Genomic DNA, 19,404 nt, shown 5'->3' on the forward strand with positions numbered 1-19,404 from the left:
ACTGCAGAGGAACAGAGGAACCGTTAGAGAACCACAAGGAGGAGAACGTTGGTTGAGGATAATAAATGATCTGATCTGTGACTTTCTGTTGGAACCAGTCAGAACGTCTTCTGAATGTTCTCAGGTGAGGTTGTGAGGTGTTTGTGTGGACCTGCTGGCTCTTGTAGACCCAGATCTGCTCCGTGTTGATGGCGGCGTAGACTCTGGACTTGGTTCCCTTCAGCTCCAGGGCGCCGTGTTTCTGGCAGTGAGCTCCGGGGCCGAAGCGCCGCCGCCCGAACACCAGCTGCTCCCTCACGTGTTCCTGCAGCGTCCCGATCCACCGCCGCCGCAACACTGGAGTAGGGACACAACACATCTTCATCATCATCATCATCATTATTACCATCATCATCATTATCATCATCACCACTGGAGTAGGGACACAACACATCTTCATCATCATCATCATCATCATCATTACCATCATCATCATCATTACCACTGGAGCACGGGACACAACACACCATCTTCATCATCAGCAGCATCATCATCATCCTTATCCTCATCATCCTAACATTATCATCATCTCCATCAACATCATAATCATCATCCTTAGCCTCCTCATCACCATCATCCTCATTCTCATTATCTTCATCATCATCATCCTCAACCTCATCATGCTTATCCTCATCATCCTCAACTTTATCCTCAACATCCTCATCATCCTTATCATCCTCAACCTCCTCATCCTCATCATTATTCTCCTCATTGTCCTCATCCTCTCATCCCCATTAACATCATCATCCTTATCGTCAGCCTCATTCTCATCCTACTCATCTTCATGCTCATTATCCTCATCCTCCTGATCATCCTTTTCCTCATCATCCTCATCAGTATCATCCGTATCCTCATCCTCCTCATCTTCATTATCCTTATCCTCATCATCCTAACATCATCATCATCACCCTCATCCTCATCATCACCATCTACATCAGCATCATCGTCGTCATCCTCACTATCACCACCCTAATTCTCATCCTTAAACTCATCATCATCCTCCTCATCATCTTCATCCTTATCCTTATACTCATCCATATTATCCTCCTCCTCCTCATTATCATCCTAATCCTCATCATCATCATCTTTATCCTCATCAACATCATCATCCTTATCCTCATGCTCCTCCTCCTCCTCATCCTTATCCTCATCTTCCTCGTCATTCTCCTCCTCCTTATTCTCCTCATCATCCTCATCATCACCCTCCTCCTCCTCATTATCATCCTCATCCTCTCATCCCCATCATTATCATCATCATCCTCATCAGCAGCATCCTCATCATCATCATCATTACCCTTATCATCATCATCATCATCATCATTTTCATCATTATCCTCATCATTATCCTCATCATTATCCTTATCATCATCCTCACCATCATCCTCACCATTATCCTCATCCTTATCATCATCCTCATCATTATCCTCATCCTCTCATCCCCATCATCATTATCATCAGCAGCACCCTCATCATCATCCTCATCCTCATCATAATCATCATCATCATCATCAAGTGTGTTTTTATTTTCTACCTTCGTTGTCCGTCCTGAAGACGAAGATCCGATGACTCGTCACTATTTCAAACTTGTTGTCTTTGGCTGGGCGGGCCATCTGGATGGCAGCCAATGGGATCACTCCTTTAGGGTACACGTCCTGAAACAGAGACGGAGCCAGATCATCAGAATCCAGAATCCAGATCACAGAATCCAGATCACAGATCAGTTTCAGTTTGAGTCAGATCTGTTTTACCTTCTCACTGCCAAAGTACATCAGGTTCTTCCCATCAAACTTCACATAACGCTTCTGGAAAACATAATTCCTGAAACACACAGTGAAGTTTCCAGGTTTATGGATCATTATCATGAATGTGTCTGTCAGCTGATTCTCACCAATAATAAATCTGGGCTTTTATACTGAAAGTTTCATATCTCTATTGATTTTTGACGAACAAAAACAAACAAACAAAAAGCACCAAAACTGTCACCAAAGAATCACAGAAGTTTCTTGTTTTAGAGAAAAGTTGAGGAAGAAAAAGGAAGAACACACCGAGTGGAGGATGAAGAAGAGGAGGAGGAAGGAGGAGAGGAGGAGCAGCAGGAGGAGGAGGAGGAGAGGAAGGAGACGAGGCAGCTCCTCAGGTGGGAGGAGACACAGGGAGGAGCAGAGAGGAGGAGACGCAGCACCACAGCCAGCGCTGACCTCTGACCCCTGACACACAGAGATGATGATGATGAAGATGATGTGGGAAAATCATTTGTTTGGGATTTTTCAGACCAAATTTACTTTTATTTATTCTAATAAATGAGTCTTACTGGTGTCGGTTTAGGGCCGGGCGATATGGCCCTAAAATATTATCACGATATTTCACGGTATTTTTGCGATAATGATAATCTTGACAATATTACAAAATACTGAAAAATATATAGAAAATATAATTTTCTAGTCAATAAATAACGTTCAACAAAATATAAATCAATCATAAATCTAAAATGTAGTGTAAAGTGCAAATCTCAACACAAAAATTTTTTACTTTTGATTCTTGAGTATTAGCAAATAATAAAATAAATAACCATCTGGGGGGTCCGGGCGAGAAAAGGTTTGTACATTTTTAAGTAAAATGCATCAATATTGTCCACTTTGAACGCTAAATGATGATATTTTAATGAAATATTGTAAAAGAGAATAAAGGTTGGTGTATGTTTTATTTAAGGCATCTTATTTTGAAAGTCTTCTTGTAAATTCTGTGGTGGATTCTGTTAACACACTGTGCTCTTATTTTGAAAGCTACATGTCTTTAGCGTCAGGAAGTAATAGTACCTTTTTGTGATTAACACAACTTTAATTGTTAGTTGTTTTTTTTGCATTTTATTTGTTTTCTGATCAAATGCACTTGACCAATTATTCCCTAAACATTTAATCAAAATGGTTATAATTTAATGGTTTGATTCTGCAAACTGTCTTTTTAATTTGTGCTGCATTTTGTAATGTACTTTGTTGTTGTAGGACTGTTGAGTATTACTTGTTGGAATGTGGACCCCAGGAAGAATAAAACATAAAACAATAGCTAATGTTAGCTTGCGGCTAACGAACGGCATAATGCAACAGCAACACAACACAAAATAACTTTATATTACGAATAGTGTAGATATAGTTTCAGTAGCTTGAAATGTGACGTTAGTGCACCACATGCATTTTTTGACTCATAAAAAAAATATACCGGTATAATCGTGAACAATACGATAAGGCACACTACTATGTCAGTTACAGTCACAAACTGCATCTAAGGACCCTAAAACCTCCTCATGCACCCTCAGAGCCTCCTCGTGGGTCCTAAACTACATGAACCCAGACCCCACAGGGTCCCGGTCCTGGTCCTGGTCTGCTGTTTTAAAATTCTAATTCACACACAAATACACTTTTATAACATTTTTATTTTTAAATGTTTTTGTTATTGTCATTATAACTTGTTGATGTTATACATGTATTTTCTATTATCAGTTTATTACTTTCTAATAACTAAGAAATTTTAGGTGGAGGCTTTAAATAAGCCCATCTGGGTTTTCTGCCCCTCCCTGCACTACACATTATATGTTATCTTTGTCATTTTACGTAATTCTCACTGTGCAAATAAAATAAACCTAAACCTATCAGACGCACCCCTGAGGCGACAGCTTGTCCAGCCAGCCGCTGATGATGGGCGGGGCCCTCTCGGTCAGCGAGGTGTAGCTGGCGTAGGGCGAGATGGTCAGGTCCTCGTCGGCCTCGGGGGCCAGGCTGTGGGGGGGCAGGGACAGGTAGCGGAGGGGGGGCGGAGCCTCTCCCACCGTGCTGTAACCCTGAGAGTCCCCAGAGTGAAGAGCCTGGGACAGACGCCGGGTCCACCAGAACCTGTGAGGCCTGCAGGACGGACAGAGGCAGAGTCAGCATATCTGGTTCACATCTCTGTCACAGCTGTTTCACATCTGGTTCATTTCTGTTTCACACCTGTTCCACATCTGTTTCACATCTGTTTCATATCTATCTCACATCTGGTTCACACCTGGTTCAGACATGTTTCATGTCTGTTTCACATCTGTTTCACATCTGGTTGGTATCAGTTTAACATTTGTTTCACACCTGGTTCACATCTGTCTCACATCTGTTTCACATCTGTCTCACACCTGTTCCACATCTGTCTCACATCTGTTTCACACCTATTTCACATCTGTTTTAAATCTGTTTCAAATCTGGTTCACACCTGATTCACATCTGTTTCACATCTGGTTGATATCAGTTTAACATTTGTTTCACACCTGGTTCACATCTGTCTCACACCTGTTTCACATCTGTCTCACATCTGTTTCACATCTGGTTCACACCTATTTCACATCTGTTTTAAATTTGTTTCAAATCTGGTTCACACCTGATTCACATATGTTTCACACCTGTTTCACTCCTGTTTTACATCTTTTTTTTACAACTGTTTCACATCTGTTTCACACCTGTTTCACTCCTGTTTTACATCTTTTTTACAACTGTTTCACATCTGGTTCACACCTGTTTTACACATATTTCACATCTGGTTCACATCTGTGTCATGTCTGTTACACATCTGTTTCACACCTGTTTGAAGGGCCGAGACTAAAATATGAAAGATATTACAAAATAAAAGTCAAAAGTATGACAATATGCAGATGATTTATATTCATGTCTTCCTGATATTTTGTTTTGAAGGCTGGTAATCATTTTCTTATGAAAGCCTGATTGTGTTGATTGTTTTATTTTGTTTATGCAAGTTAACAATACTTCTTACCCATGATCCTCTGCAGATCTGTCTCTGTCCTCCAGGCGGCTCCGTTCACTCTGCAGGAAACAACAAGAATCAGTTTCATCTCCACAGCCAGAGGACCTGTGAGTTACTCTGTTTCCTGTCTCACCTCACACACTGCTGGATGTCTCCTGGTCTGGAAGACGGTCTCACAGTACGGACTGATCTCGTCCTCCGGGTCGTCTGTGGACGCTGTGGGACGGAAACTCAGTCAGCTGCAGCAGAAGGTCATTAAACTACAAAAACAACTTGAACTGTGGATGAAGTTTCACACTGTAAGCTCTATAAAATCTGTCTCACACCTGTTTCACATCTGTTTCATATTTTTTTCAAATCTGTTTCATATCTGTTTCACATCTGGTTCATATCTGTTTCATATATTTTTCAAATCTGTTTCATATATGTCTGACATCTTTTTCATATCTGTTTCATATCTGTTTCACATCCGTCTCATATCTGTTTCACATCTATCTCACATCTGTTTCACATCTGTTTCATATCTGCTTCCCATCTGTTTCATATCTGTCTCACATCTGTTTCACATCTGTTTCACATCTGTCTCACATCTGTTTCATATCTGTTTCATATCTGTCTTACACCTGTTTCACATCTGGTTCAAACCTGTTTCACATCTGTTTCACATCTCTATAAGACCTCAGATATAATAATAATAATAATAATAATACATCAAATCATTCATTGATTTTTTTTTATCCAGAACTACAGATCAGAACTCTGCAGCCAGCAGTCTATTCTATTAAATCCTGTTTATATACTGAAAACATTACATGATATATATGAGGTTATGATATGATTTAGCCTGCGTTCAGGTCTGGACTCACCTCTGGCTGATCCTGAAGAGTTGTTACTTAAAGTGCTGCCACTGAAAACACACAGACAACAATCAGCATTTAATCAGAGATTCACAGACACGACAGAGGATCAGCTGAGGAGGAAGTTTAAATCCTGCTAACTTCACTGGATCCACTGGATCCACTGGATCCCGTCTGTCCTGGGACCATCTGAGATGGTCTGTCTGGACCCTGGTCTGAGTGGACCCTGGTCTATGTGGACCCTGGTCTGAGTGGACCCTGGTCTGTGGGGACCCTGGTCTGAGTGGACCCTGGTCTGTGGGGACCCTGGTCTGAGTGGACCCTGGTCTGAGTGGACCCTGGTCTGTGGGGACCCTGGTCTGAGTGGACCGTGGTGTGGACCCTGGTCTGTGTGGACCCTGGTCTGAGTGGACTCTGGTCTGAGTGGACCCTGGTCTGAGTGGACTCTGGTCTGAGTGGACCCTGGTGTGGACCCTGGTGTGGACCCTGGTCTGAATGGACCCTGATGTGGACCCTACCTGTTCCTCTCAGGGTTCCTCTCTGGTGTTTGTCTGGGTGGAGTGGGCGGAGCCTGTTGGCTGCAGTAGCTCCTCCCCCCAGCAGGGGCAGCAGCAGGTCCAGGTGAGGTCCCCCAGTAGATCTCGTTGGAGACCATCTCCAGCCCGCCCCCTCCCGGCGAGCTGCTCGGCGAGGATCCAGACAGCCTGCTGGAGTCCAGACCGCCGGGACAGGAAGTCCTAGGAGGGGTCTGCTCTGTCCGTACAGGTGAAGAAGGGGAAGAGGAGGGCGGGGAGGCCGGCAGCGTGGCGGGGGGCGTGGCCCGGCTCAGCCTCGGGGGGACGGGAGGGACCGACCCGCCAGCGTCCGACAGACTCAGGCTGCGGCTCGGCTTCCTGCGCTCCGCCGCACTCAGCCGGCGGCTCGGCGTGTCCCCGGAGCTCAGACCCTCCAGCACCGTGAAGCAGATGGACTCCTGGGACAGCCTGCGGGGCGGTGGCGGCGCCGGGTCCGGCGTGGGACAGAAGTGGACGGGCGTGGTTCGGCGGCGGTTGAAGACGGTTCTGGGTTTGGGGACCGGCTTCACCAGCGGCCGGCTGCTGTCAGAGTTCAGCATGGCGGCCAGGTCCGGGACCGAGCTGTTCCTGAACGCCTCGAAGTGGACGGGTCCCTGCTCCGATACCGACTGGCAGCGGTCCCGTGGGAGATCTGCCTTCTGATTGGCTCTCTGAGTCTCCGTCCTCTGGATGTGGGCGGCCAGGCGCAGCACTCTCTTCCGGTGGCCGGTGGCGGTGATGCCCAGGCTCACCAGGGCCTCGTGGTCCAGGTGGGTGAAGTCTCGGGCCAGCAGGAGTCCGGCGCGACGGAACGTGTCCAGATACCTGCGGCGAGACGGACACGGTTAGACTCTAACTCGGCGGGTTGGACCTGACCTTTGACCTGTCGCCCTCAGGGAGGCGCTACAGGTGCATCAGGTCATAAACAAACCGTTTCAAGAACAGTTTCTTCTCAAAAGCAATAACAAACATGAACTCTCATATGCACTGGTTTTCATATGGACTTTATTACTGTGCAATATTTCTTCTTTTTTGAATATACTATAACTGGCAATGTGCAATAATTTGTGCAATAAATTGTCCTTCAACATGCAATATATTTATGAACACTAAATAGCATCATATCTGCTTCTGGCACAATTGAATTGAAGACTGTGCACCTTACCTCCCTTTCTTGCCTATGTTTTACATTATATCTTATACATATATATATTTTTCTTTACATTTACTTGCCCAAGTATGTGTATGTTTACGTGAATATTGTATATTTTATATGTATTTTATTTATTGTCGCACTGCTTTTTGGAGTCAGCTCTCAAATCTCGTTGTCCATGTGTATAGGGACAATAAAGGCATTCTATTCTACTCTACCAACAGCCAGAGACACGAACACTGACCTCTCCAGGTGGATCGCCGACAGGAGCGTCTCAACCGGCGTGCTGCCGTCCAGCGAGGCCATGACCACCAACATGGAGGCGGGATCGGTCTGCTCCGCCTTCAGGAAACAGCTCGGCCATCACGGACCTACAGCGGGGACGGACAGACGCCGTCCATCTGCAGGAGACACCAGACGGACAAAGGAGACAGGTTTAAGAGTTTTGGTCCATTCAGGTTCTGACTACTCCTCCCTCGGTCTCTAGATAAAGTTAACCCTCTATGGTTCGGTGGTGCCCCATTTTTGGCCTGTCAAATTTCTACAATGCATGTTTTTGAGTGATGTGATACTTTTAAAAGAGGGAAGAGTATAGGGAACCAATAGCAAAGCTTTAATTTGTCACATGACCTCCAGGAGGCCATATTGAAACCCTATTTTGCAGACTTTTACAAAGGAAACAGCAACAAAACAATCACTCAAAACGTCATTTTGTGGCCCTATTCCATCTGGAAAAAATCTTAACTCTTATCTCTTAGCTTAATTTCTGATTGTTTCATCCACTTAGACTGTTGAAAACATTCATTTCAATGAGTTGTTGGTTCAATGGTTCAATGTTTCCTATGTTTCCTATGTTCAATGTCCCCCCCCCCCCAAAAAAAAAGAATGATAACATTTCTTCAGATTATGTTTATTTAGTCTATTTTAAGACAAAATAAACACTCCAAACATGTTTTTCCTAACCGGCATCATACTGCGTACCATAAAGGGTTGAAACGTGTCACCGTGTTGGTATCAGCCTCATTATACTTCAGTCTGACTCACTGGATCAACATTTCCTCTTAATTTTGCTCTCAACGTGCACCAGAGTGATGCATTTCACACTAAAATGTACCAAGAATTTGACTCCACAAGAGTCTCTGAGGTCCACAGCACCAACATCCCTGTCACCCATAATGTTACATTGTATAATAGTTTAATTGTGCAATAAAAACTTGTGTATATAAAGAAAAAGATCATTCTCACTGTGCTGCACTTTCAAAATAAATTAAAGTAATTGTGCAAAAAAAATGAGATATGTCACTGCCGTACAATAATAACTGTTATTGTTGTGTAATTGTTTCATTGTTCAATGTATTTGTATCTTCCAAATATACTTTTTAGGAGTTTTTAAATAAGCTAAAATAAAGGTTTTAAATGCTTAAATATCATCTTTGCTGTTTTTTTAATGTGGCTCCAGGACCAGAACCAGGACCGACTAAATCAGGACTTAAATCAGAGGTTGTTTCTAAAGGGAGTCTGGTTCCTGGTGGATCTGTTTTTACTGCTCTGAGATCTGATGATGGCATCACTGTGACCTTTGACCCCGGCGGGTCACGACCCCCCTCCCTGCAAACTGAAGCCAGCGTGATGTCAGCGGACACAGCGGCGGGATTGTCCCCGAGCGTCTGCAGCAGCACGACCTCTGACCTCTGCACACACAGCATCAGCAGACGGAGAGACAGAGGCTCGGTTTATACACACACACACACACACACACACACACACACACACACACACACACACACACACACACACACACACTGAGTCATGTGTTCAGGATCATTGAACAATGACAGTTTCTGCAGGACTCGACACGTTTTAAATAAACTGATGAATAAATAAAGTTTTCTCTCACTGAAGGACGTGAAAATATATTTATATTAATCCATCAGATCCTTTTCACATTTCATACTTTTCCGGTGTGTTTTGTGTATTTTGTGTGGTGGTGAACCAGGACGTTTTTTATAATACTAATAGTTTAAATACAGGTGGTTTATCTCAATACATGATAGAATATCATAGAAAAGTTAAATTAAGTCAGTAATTAAATTTTAAAAAAGTGGAAATAACACATTATATAAGTAGATCCATTTCACACAGAATGAAATATTTAATGTCTTCATTTATTTAATTTCTTCCAATTATATTTAATGAAGACCTAAAATTCAGTTTTGAATATTACAAAAGACCAATTTCAAGTCAGAAGTCAGAAACAGACTCTGATTGGTCCACAGGTCAGTTCAGACTCGTTAAACTTGATTCGACCTGCAGATATTTATTCCGTTGCATCTTTACGTTGACGTCGTATATGACATCAGAGTTAAAGTTACCATGGTAACACATCTACAGATCTCTGCAGGTTACTGTTGAACTGATCTGAGACCAGAACTGCACTTTATCAACATGAAATACTGCAGTATTATATTATAAATTGTATTATACTATATGTTGTATTATATTATTATATATAATGTATTATATCATAAATTATATTGTAAATATTTTACAAGTTATATTTTATTATTATTATTAATAATAATAATAATAATAATAATAATAATACATATTATTATATGTAGTAGTGTATTATGTAGGACTATATTATAAATGATATTTTTTTACAAGTTACATAAATTATATTATGTTTATAGTTATATGAATTATATTATAAATATTTTACAAGTCATATATTATTATTATATGTAGTATTATATTATAAATGATATTGTAATCTTTTTACAAGTTACGTAAATATATTATAATATAAATTGCCTGTAAAGCACTTTGTAACTTTGTTAAGAAAAGTGCTATACAAATAAAGTTTATTATTATTAAGTTTATTATTATATTTATAGTTATATAAATATTTTACAAGTTATTATAAATATTTTACAAGTTAATATATTATTATTATTATTATTATTAATATTATTATATGTAGTATTATTCTTATATGTAGTATTATATTATAATTATATAAATATTTTACAAGTTGTATATTATTATTATTATTATTATTATTATTATTATATGTAGTATTATATTATGAATTATATTATAAATATTTTTTAAATATTTTACAAGTTAAATAAATTATATTATAAATATTTTTAAATATTTTACAAGTAATTATAAATATTTTGCAAGTTATTGTAAAACTGAGTGAATGTCCTCCTTCACAGGAAACACATGAACATGTTTACTGCACACACACACACACACACACACACACACACACACACACACACACACACACAGTTTCCTTTGAAAGCCTCCACCCTGCAGCTCAGCATGCCTCAGCTGCAGGCACTCCCTGTATCCTGTGTGTGTGTGTGTGTGTGTGTGTGTGTGTGTGTGTGTGTGTGTGTGTGTGTGTGTGTGTGTGTGTGTGTGTGTGTGTGTGTGTGTGTGACCTTGGGCAGCAGTCAGTGTGTGTCTCTGGATTTCCTGAAAAACGTTGGAATGTGTCCGTCACACCTTCAGCCTCCTCACTGCTGCTTACAGTCAGACTTTAGTTCAGGACAGAGAATCAAATATCAATAACTGATCAATACACAGTTCATCTATCAATAATAATATTTACACTGATGATACATGACTCAGTACACACACACACACACACATACACACACACACACACACATAAACTCATCAGGTTTCTGTGAATGATTCATCATGCGTCTGAAACTAATAAAACACTGTTTCCTGTTTGTACCTTCACAATAAGAGCACTAACACACATATCACAGGCTGAGACTCCCTGTCTCTTTGTCTGTGTCTCAGTGTGTGTGTGTGTGTGTGTGTGTGTGTGTGTGTGTCTGTCTCACTCAGTGTCTCAGTGAGAAGATGAGACACTCAAATGTCCCCAAACTAACTGATCTGAAACACAAACAGATTGTTTTCTGTTTCAGATCAGAAAGAAGGAGAGACTGACACCGAACTGACACAGAGTGTAACCACAGGGTAAAAATAACTCTCACACACACACACACACACACACACACACACACACAAAGGTCAGCAGCGTCCAGCTGAAGACAAAGGACGAAGGAGGAAGTGAGTCACAGCAGCTTCCTCCTCTGGACCTCTTTCCTCCTCCACACTTCAGCTGCTGCATCAGACCGGCTTCTGTTCTCACACCGGCCCCAGACCCTCTTAAACCTCTGGACCCCCCAGACCCCCCAGACCCTCCAGACCCTCTGGACCCCCCAGACCCTCTGGACCTCTGTATTTATATCAACATGCACTAAATGTGTCCAGTTTTTTTTTTTGTAGAAACTTTTACAGATGTTTTGATGTCAGTTAGAAACTGTAATAAGACAAAAATCATCTGAATCCTCGTTCGACATATCAGCTGATTAAAGTCTGACTGAAACAGTCCAACACACGGTTGTTATTATTATTATTATTGTTATTATTATTATTATTATTACCATTATTATTATTATTATGAGACAGGAGGAGGAGGAGGAGGAGGAGGAGGAGGAAAGAGACGATCAGAGTCTGAAGACACGAGACGGGACACGCTGTCCAACCAGGACTCTGTCTCTCCTGACCTCTGACCTCCTGTAATCAGCTGATCTGCAGCAGAACAATCACAGGACACAGCTGTCCATCAAACACACACACACACACAAACGCACACACACACACACACATACACACACACTGTATCTTCTGTATAATCAGTTTAATGGAGAAACAAAAAGAGCAAATTAAACCAAACAGACCAGAAACTAAAGACAAGAACTAAAACATTCAGAGGATTCTGACATCATTAGCTGTCTTATGTCTTATGCTAAGCTAAGCTAAGCTATGCTAAGCTAAGCACCTCTGGTTCTAACTGTAGAGACTCAGTCTTCATGCTAAGCTAAGCTAACCACCTCTGGTTCTAACTGTAGAGACTCAGTCTTTATGCTAAGCTAAGCTAACCAGCTGAGATTCATCAACTGTTTACATGTTTAACAATCAGCTGTCACTATAAGCCCCTCCCCCTCCTCCTCTATTGGACGACAGAGCTGTCAATCAAAGTGAAGGAGCTCCAAACACAGAGAGAGAGAGAGAGAGAGAGAGAGAGAGAGAGAGAGAGAGAGAGAGAGAGAGAGAGAGGGGAATAAAGGGGAGGAAGAATAAAGAGGAAAAGTGAGAGACAGAAAGTGGAGCGAGACAAATAAAGAGAGGGAGAGATGGTGGGCGAGCGAGGCAGAATAATAACATTGAGGCTCCTTTGTGACGGACAGAGACACGATTGTTCCACATAGAGACACACTGGGACACACTGGGACACACTGGGACACACTGAGACACACTGGGACACACTGGGACACACTGGGACATACTGGGACACACTGAGACACACTGGGACACACTGGGACACACTGGGACACACTGAGACACACTGAGACACACTGGGACACACTGAGACACACTGGGACACACTGGGACACACTGAGACACACTGGGACACACTGGGACACACTGGGACAAACTGGGACACACTGGGACACACTGGGACACACTGGGACACACTGAGACACACTGGGACACACTGAGACACACTGGGACACACTGGGACACACTGGGACACACTGGGACATATTGGGAACTCTGGGTAACTAGTAGAACATGGTGGGACACGATAAGTCACTGGAACACTGTGGGACGGACGCTGACGGTGGGAGGACATGTCCCCTCTCTGTCTAAAAACCTTCATCAGCAGGTCTACAGTCCTGTAACAGGTCTACAGTCCTGCAACAGGTCTACAGTCCTGAAGCAGGTTAACAGTCCTGCAACAGGTCTACAGTCCTGCAACAGGTCTACAGTCCTACAACAGGTCTACAGTCCTGCAGCAGGTTAACAGTCCTGCAGCAGGTCTACAGTCCTACAACAGGTCTACAGTCCTGCAACAAGTCTACAGTCCTGCAGCAGGTCTACAGTCCTACAACAGGTCTACAGTCCAGGTCTACAGTCCTGCAACAAGTCTACAGTCCTGTAGCAGGTCTACAGTCCAGGTCTACAGTCCTGCAACAAGTCTACAGTCCTGCAACAGGCCTACAGTCCTGTAGCAGGTCTACAGTCCTACAACAGGTCTACAGTCCTGCAACAGGTCTACAGTCCTGCAACAAGTCTACAGTCCTGTAGCAGGTCTACAGTCCTACAACAGGTCTACAGTCCTGCAACAGGTCTACAGTCCTGTAGCAGGTCTACAGTCCTACAACAGGTCTACAGTCCTGCAACAGGTCTACAGTCCTGCAACAAGTCTGCAGTCCTGTAGCAGGTCTACAGTCCAGGTCTACAGTCCTGCAACAAGTCTACAGTCCTGCAACAGGTCTACAGTCCTACAACAGGTCTACAGTCCTGCAACAGGTCTACAGTCCTGCAACAAGTCTACAGTCCTGTAGCAGGTCTACAGTCCTACAACAGGTCTACAGTCCTGCAACAGGTCTACAGTCCTGTAGCAGGTCTACAGTCCTACAACAGGTCTACAGTCCTGCAACAGGTCTACATTTCTGCAACAAGTCTACAGTCCTGTAGCAGGTCTACAGTCCAGGTCTACAGTCCTGCAACAGGTCTACATTTCTGCAACAAGTCTACAGTCCTGTAGCAGGTCTACAGTCCAGGTCTACAGTCCTGCAACAAGTCTACAGTCCTGCAGCAGGTCCACAGTCCTGCAACGGGTCTACAGTCCTGCAACGGGTCTACAGTCCTGAAGCAGGTTAACAGTCCTGCAACAGGTCTACAGTCCTGCAGCAGGTCCACAGTCCTGCAACAGGTCTACAGTCCTGCAACAGGTCTACAGTCCTGAAGCAGGTTAACAGTCCTGCAACAGGTCTACAGTCCTGAAGCAGGTTAACAGTCCTGCAACAGGTCTACAGTCCTGCAACAGGTCTACAGTCCTGTAGCAGGTCTACAGTCCTGCAACAGGTCTACAGTCCTGCAACAAGTCTACAGTCCTGTAGCAGGTCTACAGTCCAGGTCTACAGTCCTGCAACAAGTCTACAGTCCTGTAGCAGGTCTACAGTCCAGGTCTACAGTCCTGCAACAAGTCTACAGTCCTGCAACAGGTCTACAGTCCTGTAGCAGGTCTACAGTCCTACAACAGGTCTACAGTCCTGCAACAAGTCTACAGTCCTGCAGCAGGTTAACAGTCCTGCAGCAGGTCTAAAGTCCTGCAACAAGTCTACAGTCCTGCAGCAGGTCTACAGTCCTGCAGCAGGTCTACAGTCCTGAAACAGGTCTACAGTCCTGTAGCAGGTCTACAGTCCTACAACAGGTCTACAGTCCTGCAACAGGTCTACAGTCCTGTAGCAGGTCTACAGTCCTGCAACAGGTCTACAGTCCTGTAGCAGGTCTACAGCCCTGTAACAGGTCTACAATCCTGCAGCAGGTCTACAGTCCTGTAGCAGGGCTACAGTCCTGCAACAGGTCTACAGTCCTGCAGCATGTCTACAGTCCTGCAACGGGTCTACAGTCCTGCAACGGGTCTACAGTCCTGCAACAGCTCATTAACTCTGATTTGGTGGTTGAACTTCCTCAAAGTTTCTGTCTTTCTGTTTTATTCTGATGACGAGATCAGATTTCATCATCCACAAGACCTCCTGAACATTCATCACACCGTAAACAAAGGAGACGGTCTGTCTGTCCCTGAGACGGTCTGTCTGTCCCTGAGACAGACGGTCTGTCCCTGAGACGGTCTGTCCGTCCCTGAGACGGTCCGTCCGTCCCTGAGACGGTCCGTCCGTCCCTGAGACGGTCCGTCCGTCCCTGAGATGGTCCGTCTGTCCCTGAGATGGTCTGTCTGTCCCTGAGACGGTCTGTCCGTCCCTGAGATGGTCTGTCCGTCCCTGAGACGGTCTGTCCGTCCCTGAGACGGTCCGTCCGTCCCTGAGACGGTCCGTCTGTCCCTGAGACGGTCCGTCTGTCCCTGAGACGGTCCGTCTGTCCCTGAGATGGTCTGTCTGTCCCTGAGATGGTCTGTCTGTCCCTGAGACCGTCTGTCTGTCCCTGAGACGGTCTGTCTGTCCCTGAGACGGTCCGTCTGTCCCTGAGACCGTCTGTCTGTCCCTGAGACGGTCTGAAGACGTGTTTGACGTTTAGAAAGCAGAAACTAACAGATTTAAACTGCGTTGAAGACGTGAAGTGATGATGAAAACACTGCGGTCTGATTACATCACAGCTCTTTGTTTCTGAGGAGGAAGGTCCACTTCCTGTTGCTGCTCCGGACACACACACACACACACACACACACACACACACACACACACACACACACACACACACTCCATCCTGTGTGTGTGTAATCACTGTAAATGTGTGTGTGACTAACCAACTGATGATGTTTCATCCAAACTTGAAGGATTCATGTTTTCTGTGACATCACTGATACATCAGTGACATCACCGTCAGCTGACCAATCACTGATGAACTACAGGTTCTTCTTCTACTGTCTCACTGCGTCTCATCTGTCAGAATCCAATCGGGGATCGAACCAGCGACCTTCTGATCGGTGGACGAGCCACAGACAGGACATCACCGTGATGTTTGTCCTCAGGGACAGGTTGTCCCTGCGGGGACAGGGTGTCCTGCGGGGACAGGTTGTCGCTGTGGGGACAGGGTGTCCCTGTGGGGACAGGGTGTCTTGTGGGGACAGGGTGTCCTGCGGGGACAGGGTGTCCTGCGGGGACAGGGTGTCCTCTGTGAGGGACGCTACAGCAGCAAGTGAAAGATTTGGAACGCAGCTCAGATTTATTGTGAAGCTTCAACAGGAAGCTGAGTTTCCTCTTTACAGGATGTTTGTTTTACTGTTAACGCCCTGAATGTTCCCAGTCCCCTGAACGTCTCACGGTACGCCCCCTGTCCCCTGAACGTCTCACGGTACGCCCCCTGTCCCCTGAACGTCTCACGGTACGTCCCCAGTCCACTGAACGTCTCACAGTACATCCCCAGTCCACTGAACGTCTCACGGTACGTCCCCAGTCCCCTGAACGTCTCACAGTACGTCCCCAGTCCCCTGAACGTCTCACGGTACGTCCACAGTCCACTGAACGGCTCACGGTACGTCCCCAGTCCACTGAATGTCTCACGGTACGTCCCCAGTCCCCTGAACGTCTCACGGTACGTCCCCAGTCCCCTGAACGTCTCTCTAATCGTCTCACTGAACGTCTCACTGAACGTCTCTCTGAACGTCTCTCTGAATGTCCCTGAACGTCTCTCTGAACGTCTCTGAATGTCCCTGAACGTCTCTCTGAACGTCTCTCTGAACGTCTCTCTGAACGTCTCTGAATGTCCCTGAACGTCTCTCTGAACGTTTCTGAATGTCCCTGAACGTCTCTCTGAACGTCTCCCTGAATGTCTCTGAATGTCCCTGAACGTCTTCTGATTGGTAAACCTCTCACTGAACGTCACACTGAACGTCTCTCTGAACGTCCCCTGAATGTCTCACTGAAAGTCTCACTCAACGTCCCTGAACGTGTCTGAACGTCTCTCTGAACGTCTCTGAATGTCCCTGAACGTCTCCCTGAACGTCTCCGAACATCTCTCTGAATGTCCCTGAACGTCTCTCTGAACGTCTTACTGAATGTCTTACTGAATGTCTCTCTGAATGTCCCTGAACGTCTCTCTGAACGTCTTACTGAATGTCTTACTGAATGTCTCTCTGAATGTCCCTGAACGTCTCTCTGAACGTCCCTGAACGTCTCTGAACGTCTCTCTGAACGTCTCTCTGAACCTCTCTGAATGTCCCTGAACGTCTCCCTGAACGTCTCTGAACGTCTCTCTAAATGTCCCTGAACGTCTCTCTGAATGTCTTACTGAATGTCTCTCTGAACGTCTCTCTGAACGTCTCTGAATGTCCCTGAACGTCTCTCTGAATGTCCCTGAACGTCTCTCTGAATGTCTCTGAACGTCTCTGAACGTGTCCCTGAACGTCTCTCTGAACGTCTGTCCTGTTGTGTTTACATGTTTGTTGACATCAGAACGTGTCCAACAGGCTGAATAAAGAGACAAACAGCAGCTCACATTGAGTCGACGTCGTCTTCCTCAATATTTAATTTTCTCTTCAGAAATGAAGTATTACTGATATACTGCATAACGAGTGCTGTTACTTTTGGTACTTTGTTTTGTTCTTTGTACTAGAATCTATTTATTTTTGCTTTTCTTGTGTTGTTGTTATTGTTATTGTTGTTGTTGTTGTTGTTGTTGTTGTTGTTGCTTTTCCTGCTGTTAGTCAACTGTTTTTTAATTTTATATTTTCTATATTTCTTGATTGACTTTATGTTGTTTGTACTTTTAATTTAGTTACATTTTGAATGCAGGACTTTTACTGCTAACACACACACACACACACACACACACACACACACACACACACACACACACCGTACATGGATATAATATTATAGATCTGTTTCTGTCTGAATAATTCATGTTCCTCAGTAAAGACTCCTCTGTGCTCCGGTTTGCGCCAAAACTACTCTGCGTCATTCTGTCCCCCGTGTCCCCCATGTCCCCCTGTGTCCCTCAGAGGGACTCCCAGACCCAGATCCAGGGGGACAGGGTCTCTGAGAACCAGGACTGTGGAGCAGGACAGACAGCAGGACGAGCCGCTTCCTGCAGGACTCTCATCAATCTCAACAGTTAAAGAGTCTCACCTCTGATCCGCTCCGGGTCCTGGTCTCTGGGTCTCCAGGTCCTGGTCTCTAGGTCTCCAGGTCCTGGTCTCTGGTTCTCCGGGTCCTGGTCTCTAGTCCAGGTCTCTGCAGCTCTGTGCAGGTCTGTGTCTCGGTAGTGAACCCGTGTAGTCCGGGCTGTGGGTGAGTCCGGGGTCTGGGAGGAGAAACTCCGCTCTGCGCTGAATGACGTCAAGTTACACACCATAACAACTGATGCAGCTTCCGGCTACGACTTTCAAAATAAAAGCCAAGGTAAACCTAACTGCTTCCGCTTGTGTCCCAAAATTAAATCCACATGGACACGGAAAACAACAGTTTATTGTTTAAATAATAATGTGTTTATATTCTTTAAATAATATTAGAATATATATATTTAGAATATATATTATTAAATATAATAATGTATGGATCAGTGAAAAATAAGGGTTGGCAAGATGTCAAATGGTGTGACCACGAAAGAATGTTACATATGAAATACTTATTTAAGGGGGACATTTAATTACTTCATTTTAAAAAACACATTCCTGAGTATTTCTACATTTACACATTTCGTCAATATTGAGCAGAACATATTCTTAAAACAACCATTTTTTTTCTAAAGTTTTAACAAATTATGTAAAATTTGTTACATACCATAATGTTGCCATGTAAACATGGATTGTATTTCTTTCTCATTTTGGTTCAATTTTATTTTCCTGTATCTAATCAGATTTTTATGAAGAAAAAAATACTGGTTACACCAACTGACACTGGGTTAAATCACATCATTGACCCATAAAACTTTGCAGCTTTATAATTTAATTCCAAGATTTAAGATTCAAGAACTTTGTTAACTTTGTACAAACACAAAGAAACCACAACTTTTATTAAAGACTTCACACAGATTTATTAAGATTTATTATTATAATGTCATAGTTTCAGTAATTTCCGGTGTCGAAGTTCAGGATAGATTTAAACTGGTGGTTTTATTTTGAAGTTTCTGTGTTGGAGGTGCTGTTTCCTGCAGAGGCCCCGCCCCCCTGCTCTGATTGGCTGCCTGGAACAGGTTCAGTGTGTGTGTGTGAGTATAAATCCTGCTGTGATTTTGATTCAGCAGCTGTTTCCTGTTTAATCCTTTAAATCCATCAGCTGACCCCAAAACATCTCAAGACTCTCCTCCTCCTCCTCCTCCTCCTCCTCCTCCTCCTCCTCCTCCTCCTCCTCTTCCTCCTCCTCTGTCTTCTGTCTTCTGTCCCTCACACAAGGACATGTACCTACATCTGTTTCTCACATTTTAAAGCTGAATGAAAAACTGCAGAATTCATCAA

The 19,404-nt window shown here is 44.1% G+C and overlaps 1 protein-coding gene across 1 annotated transcript in view; it reads right to left on the bottom strand.

Moving 5' to 3' along the window:
• Positions 1–18,217, bottom strand: part of arap3 (ArfGAP with RhoGAP domain, ankyrin repeat and PH domain 3) — a 32,338-nt gene extending 14,121 nt beyond the window's left edge. Inside the window, exons 1-11 of the mRNA XM_059346740.1 lie at positions 18,077–18,217; positions 7,630–7,786; positions 6,197–7,057; positions 5,688–5,728; positions 4,955–5,037; positions 4,831–4,880; positions 3,696–3,935; positions 1,788–1,857; positions 1,571–1,691; positions 152–336; position 1 (exon numbers count right to left, since the gene is read on the bottom strand). The exon at position 1 is cut by the window's left edge and continues 106 nt beyond it. Coding sequence (XP_059202723.1) covers position 1; positions 152–336; positions 1,571–1,691; positions 1,788–1,857; positions 3,696–3,935; positions 4,831–4,880; positions 4,955–5,037; positions 5,688–5,728; positions 6,197–7,057; positions 7,630–7,703 — 1,726 coding nt within the window. The 5' untranslated portion in view covers positions 7,704–7,786; positions 18,077–18,217. The remainder of the gene's footprint in view (positions 2–151; positions 337–1,570; positions 1,692–1,787; positions 1,858–3,695; positions 3,936–4,830; positions 4,881–4,954; positions 5,038–5,687; positions 5,729–6,196; positions 7,058–7,629; positions 7,787–18,076) is intronic.
• Positions 18,218–19,404: the final 1,187 nt, after the last annotated feature.

Source organism: Centropristis striata, chromosome 12 (assembly GCF_030273125.1).
Source record: "Centropristis striata isolate RG_2023a ecotype Rhode Island chromosome 12, C.striata_1.0, whole genome shotgun sequence".
Lineage (NCBI taxonomy): Eukaryota > Metazoa > Chordata > Actinopteri > Perciformes > Serranidae > Centropristis > Centropristis striata.